At 36.5% G+C, this 6556-nt stretch overlaps 1 protein-coding gene across 1 annotated transcript; it reads left to right on the top strand.

The window, feature by feature from the left end:
• On the top strand, positions 5226-6493 carry LOC109226053 (mitogen-activated protein kinase kinase kinase A-like). Its single transcript, XM_019390856.1, has one exon. It carries the CDS (start codon positions 5300-5302, stop codon positions 6491-6493), a length of 1194 nt encoding a protein of 397 aa, XP_019246401.1. The 5' UTR covers positions 5226-5299.

Below are 6556 nucleotides of genomic sequence, written 5' to 3'. Positions count from 1 at the left end.
ACTTATACCAATCCTTAAAACACCTAAAACAACATCGAAACACCAATTTAACATCGAATTCAAGCCTAAGAACTTCAAAAACTCAAAATTTACGCTTTCGATCAAAAAGTCTACCAAACCTCGTTCGAATGATGTTCCATATTCGCACGTGCCTTGCTTGTGGCCAAAGTTTGGTAACCTATTGCGGTTCATGGTTCTCGCTTTTGTTTTAATCAAACACAAAACTGAGGTCTTCAAAATATTAAATAAACAATAGAAGATTGGAAGTCAATTTCAATTGTTTATTTTTCAATGATTAATAAATGATTACTTAATGTGAAACGAATCGAATAAAGTAAGCAAAAGCATCTGAAGCAAATAGGCTCTTATATATTACTTTGGATGATAATAACTTTGAAACACTGAACTAATCGGACTATTAGATATATCTTCAAAGCCAAATTATATTAGTCCTGTGATAAATAGTTATTACTCCAATACTTGTAGTTATAATTTCACTTGAGACACCTAAATTAATTTCTTGTCGCATAAGTAGCGACCTGCACGAATGGTGTAACGACTGCCCCGCTGTCTCCGACATAGACCCGGTGAAATTGAATTCTCCGTTTCAACAAAATATTAATCTAGTGATATTATTGGACAGTGCATGATTTCGAATTGTCAACGGATAGAATAGGAGTCTTTTTGAATTGTTCTTTGTAAAGGAAATGTTAGCTGTCTAAACATATACTACTCTACTAGTACAACTGCTAGTGCCACTTGTGATGGAGATATAGGCCAAATTCTTAATCTTCTTTTGACTAAATTAAGAAAATAAAACATGATGTTCAATTAGGAATAATGATTTCGGGGGGGAGGACACATTGCAGATATTTAAATAACATTTCGTGATTTCTTGGAAAGGTAAGAAAAGACTTACTTTTGATTATTTATTAAATTAAAGTAGTTATATCGATAAGGGGTCCACATAAAACATTTAATTTAATTGTAAAAGAAAACGAAAAAGCTTGTTTAAGGCTATCAAGCGATGTGGGGAAACAAAAAAGGGCTATTAAGTGCCCAAATATAAGTGTAACTTGATAATAGGTGAATTTGACTATAATCACACCTTAAATAATCACCTTCTTGTGTAGTTTTAATGCTAAAAGTGATGACAAAATGCTCTTATTAGTGTTTTTCATGATTTGTAGGTGATATATGTATAAAGACGGCTAAGGAGCAGTTTTGGAGTCAAAAGTGATGAAAAAGAGGCCAACTGTGAAATTTCCTAAGTGACCCGTGCAAAAACAGGCCGAAGATTCAGAGAACTGGATCCACCGCGGTTCCACCGCGACCGCGGCAGAACCGCGGTGGGAAGCAGCTGCAGAAGTTCAGAGATTCCGCGAGGGTGTTTGGCCGCGGTTCTACCGCGACCGCGGCAGAACCGCGGCAGGCGCAGAAACTTCTGGGACCAAAGTGTCAATTACGGGATTTTTAGACCTAAACCCTATTTAAAACATTAGACTTCGCCCAAGAGAGGCATGTATTGATTTTTTAGGTTTCTTAGCAAGGAAAACAATTGGGAGAAAGTACTCTAAACATCTTTCCTCTTTTCTTTTGATTTTATGATGAATTCAAGCTTAGTTTATTTTCCCATAGTCATGAGTAGCTAAATTCCTTGTTTAAGGTGTTGATGGAACCTATTGGGTGATGAACTTCTTGTTTATGTGAATACAAATTGCTAGTTTAATCTTTATTTGTTCAACTTCGTGTTCGTTGTAGTTAATTGACAGGATCCTCAATTAGCTGTGCCTATTTAGTGTGCATAACTTGGAAAAGAATGCATATTTAGGGTATTGTTGAACAACACCACTCCTAGATTATTAGAGGAATCTATAATTGCGGGTTTAAAGGCGGGATTAGGAATAACGAAGCCTTGGGTGCAATCTAAATTGAATTGTGCTAAATAAAGTAAGCTAGTGTATCTCGGGAGAGTGCAATAGTAAATTACTGTGATTACTCGGGAGAGATTTACGGTAAGATTAGCGTTCATGATTGATAGAGATGTGTGGGTAAATTTGTATGAGCATAAACAGAAGGGATTCCATCAATAGGGGAAATCATTGCCTTAGCTTTTTCTCATAATTGTTTACAACCTTATTAATTTAGTTACAGCTATTTAGTTACTTGCAAGCTAGTTATTAAAGAACACTCAACTGAGATTTGAATATTTGGGAAGCTGGTTCTGAAGACTTAGTGGGTCTGAAGATAGTGGTTGATAGGTTAACTCTCTGTGGATTCGACCCTGGGCGTAATACTCGGGTTATATTTGCAACGTCCGCAAAATCCTTTTTATAAGGCATAGTTGGGCGTGATCATAACTCACGCAAATACCAGGTTAGATGTGATCGAGGGTGTTTGGTTCGTTAGTTAATATATTAAAGTGTTCAATTGATCGTTAATGACAAAATTAAAGGACTATCTATGTAAAACTCTTCGGCATGACTTGAGGTGGGAGAGTCTACCTTAATAATTAGCTAACTTACAAGCCACGCCTTAATATATTGGTGGCATGGAAGCGATGCAGTAAAATTAACTAAACTCGTTACTTTATTAATATAGTCAATGCTTGTTAATTTAGTGATGCTGTATCTTATTCTTGCCTCCAACTAATTCTTAGTACTGCTACGTTTTGAGAAGACTTAAGGCTAATTAATTAGGAAATCTTTTTAATTGTTGCTTTTAACTTTGAAACGAAACCCCAAATATTGCATTATTTAAGTAATTAATTCATTGAAAGCAGTCAAGTTCTTTCTTTTCAATGAATTTAATTAACTTTTCGTTCACACCCTATGGCATTTTCCTTTCTGTCCGTTTTCCTCTTCCTTGATTTATAAGTGGTCGTTCAAAAATAGTCCAGTTTCAAAAGTAATGGAAATTTAGCCTCTTTAAAGATAAATCTGAGCGAAACACTGTTCAAAACCCGGAAAATACGCCAGTATATTATGCTGGAGTTCCAGCATAAGTATACTTGAACTCCAGTATATTATACTAGAGTTCCAGCATATTATACTGGAGTTCCAGGATAAGTATGCTGGAACTCCAGCATAATATGATGGAGTTCCAGGATAAGTATGCTGGAATTCCAGCATAATATACTGGAGTTCCAGCAAAGTATATCAGTCCAGTATAATATGCTGGAAGTTCATACACAAGTGCTCGAATCTCTAGTATATTATGCTGGAACTTTCCGTGTGTTGGAGTTCCAGCATAATATGCTGGAAGTTCATACACAGGTGTACGGAACTCTAGTATATTATGCTGGACCGGTCTCTGTTGCAGCAAAATAGTGGCTATTTTTCATTGACTTGGTAAATGCTGGCTATTATTGAATGACCAGTCCGAAAACTGGCTAGACCGTGCTATTTTTACGGAAAAAAGAGAGTCTATTAAACGCTCAAATATAAGTGTAACTCACATAGATACCAGGTTAGATGTGTGTGTTTACGAAACACAGTCCAAATAATCAAGGGTGTTTAGTTCGTCATTTAATAAGTTAAAGTGTTCAATTGATCATTGATAACAATTTAAAGGGCTAACTATGCAAAATTCTTTGGCATGACTTGAGGTGGGGGAGCCTGCCTTAATAATTAGCTAACTTACAAGCCTTTGGCATTTTCCTTTCTGTCCGTTTTCCTCTTCCTTGAAGTGAAATCCAACTGTTCTTGCTGGAATCATTAACTAGAATAATACAATTCAAACTATAATATCACGAGTTTAAAGTCAATAATCCAGTTTGTTATCTAATTAGATTTTTTTTTATTAGATCTATTACTTGAAAAAGATAAAGAATCACAACTAATTGAAAGATAGTTTGTTACACTTGACAATTCAATTTCTTTTGAAAATTCATTATTCTGGTTAAAGCTAAATTTATTAGAAATATAACTGACTGACTGGCAGTACACTGCAAGCACAATTAATAGGTAGGAATCAATGCAAAGAGTTACTACCTCCATTCACTTTTACTTGGCACATTTTGACTTTTCACGCCCCTTAAGAAATAATAAATGAAGTGCATAATTTACCATGATACCCATATTAGTTGATGCATATTTTATTGGATTTGAGAAAATGATTTGAAATGAGTAATAAATATTGTAGGTATAACCATGGGCGAACGGTATATATAGGTAAAATATTAGATTTTAGTGGTATATAATATATATTGAACACCCTTTATTGAAGATTTTTTGTACTTCTTTCAAGTTTGAACACCCTAAATGAAATTTCTGGCTTCGCCACTGGGTATAACAGGAAAAAAGATTTGTCTTCTCTTGATATGTGTAAAGTGACAAGTAAAACTGAAAATTAGTTTTTAGTATACATGCCAAATAAAAGTGAACGGATGAAGTATTTATATTCGGGTGAAATTTCGATACACTTTGTTTGGTACATGCATTTAAAGTAAAGTTAGGTAAATTCCATTGTTAAAAATTGGAAAAGAGAAGAAATGCAATGTTACTGAAACTGTCCAAGTCTAAGTGTCTGACCCCATCATTACTCATACACATACCCTATATGGATGCAAACTTTTGCAGTTCGAAATCAAGGGATTATACTTAAAATTAGTGCCTCTTATGGGATATGTGAGAGAACACTTAGCCACATTGGAGGATTTTGAGAGTCTTGATTTACAAGTTAAGGACCACTACTAACAGCCCCTTTTGTCACTATTTTGAAATGGTTTAAACCTCAAGTTTTTCCAAAGACATTCTTTGGCAAAATGAAAAGCAATTCCACATTGGTTATAGAAGGTCATTTAAGGTATTCATGGATGTTGAATTAGCGTATTGTTAAGAAAGTAATCAAGTAATATAATTGTCATGTCATAATGAGCAGTTGATTAATCCCCTCCATTGAATTTGAATGCCTTCATCTTCACTTCACTAAATTGACCAACTTAACCTTAGATCATAACACTTGAAGCTTAATTCTCTCTCTTTTTGCTTGTGTAATTCAAGGTCTTTAGTCATTGCAAGTCAAGGGCTCCTCCTTGTTCTGAAAGCATAATTGATAGTAAAATCTAATTACTCATTTTCACTTCCTCATTACAACAATAAGCCAAGTCATCGTTGTCCTCCGGCGTACCTAAAGTTGTCTAAAGGCCACAAGCAATTTTTCTAAGTAGAGAAAAAAGGGGCCCCCTGGGCTTACCAAACTAATTTGGATATTCACCATTATATAAACCTCTTTGTAACTGAACATGTCCTAAACTTGTTACATTTCCTAACTAGCTCCTACCAAATTCTTCTCCAAAATGAACTGGATCAGAGGCCACACTATAGGCCGCGGGTCCACCGCTGCCGTCTCGGTCGCCATGTCGCGCTGCTCCGGCGAGATTTTTGCTGTCAAATCCACTGAGTTGTCCCAGTCCGAATTCTTGCAAAAGGAGCAGAAAATTTTGTCAAGTTTGAGCTCCCCTTATATAGTTGGCTACAAGGGGTACGATAATACCAAAGAGTACAACAAGGACATGTTCAATCTTATGATGGAATACATGCCCGGCGGAACACTCACCGATGAAATACAGAGACAGGGAGGACGACTCAACGAGCAGTTGATCGGATATTACACGAAGCAAATTGTTCATGGATTAGACTACCTACATTCGAAAGGGTTGGTGCATTGTGACATTAAGGGACGCAACATCCTTTTAGGTAAAACTGGTGCCAAAATTGCAGATTTTGGTAGTGCTAGGTCAGTCGATCAGGCTAAGTGGAACGGTGGCACGCCTATGTTCATGGCACCAGAGGTAGCTCGAGGGGAAGAACAAGGGTTTGCAGCTGATATATGGGCATTAGGATGCACTATTATTGAAATGGCCACTGCTGCCTCACCCTGGCCTACAGTTAGCAATCCAGCTTCATTGCTTTACCATATTGCATTTTCTGGCCAAACCCCAGAAATTCCAAAGTTTCTCTCCTCACAAGCAATGGATTTTGTAAGTAAATGCTTGAGAAGAGATCCAAAACTGAGATGGTCAGCTAAACAGCTCCTCAACCATCCGTTTCTTGAGGAATCAGAATCAGATTCAAACAGCAAGGTAAATGAAGAGTTCATAACAAGTTCCCCAACAAGCATTCTTGATCAAGGCATTTGGAATTCAGTCGAGGAATCAGAAACCATCGACGATTCAACGCAAGCAAGTGGTTCAATGGATTCTCCTCTGCAAAGGGTAAGAAAATTGTGTACGCAATCAGGAAAACAAGAGTGGAGATGGGATGAAAGTTGGGTCACGGTTAGAAATTACAGTGAAGATAACGAAGGTGATGATAGCAAGGTAGTTTCTGGCATGACAGCTTTGTCAACCAGGCATGAAATGGAGCTGGAAAGCTGTTATTGCCAAGATATTTATTGCAGCATTTGTAGTATACAGCAGAGAGCTGTAATTAGCAGTTTCATTTTTGACACACATAAAAGAAGTACAGCAAATAAAATTCAGTGTTCATAAATCTCTCTCCTCTCTGTTTTTTTACCTCAAACGACTTACCTTTCTTTATTGTTTAGTTTCGTT

This window comes from Nicotiana attenuata, chromosome 5 (genome assembly GCF_001879085.1).
Source record: "Nicotiana attenuata strain UT chromosome 5, NIATTr2, whole genome shotgun sequence".
NCBI lineage: Eukaryota > Viridiplantae > Streptophyta > Magnoliopsida > Solanales > Solanaceae > Nicotiana > Nicotiana attenuata.
The sequence above is the reverse complement of the archived record's forward strand: the minus strand, read 5'-3'. Positions and strand labels throughout refer to the sequence as shown.

Bases quoted from the DNA above. Each gene is read 5' to 3' on its own strand.
- LOC109226053 (XM_019390856.1), top strand. From the start codon at position 5,300: ATGAACTGGATCAGAGGCCACACTATAGGCCGCGGGTCCACCGCTGCC.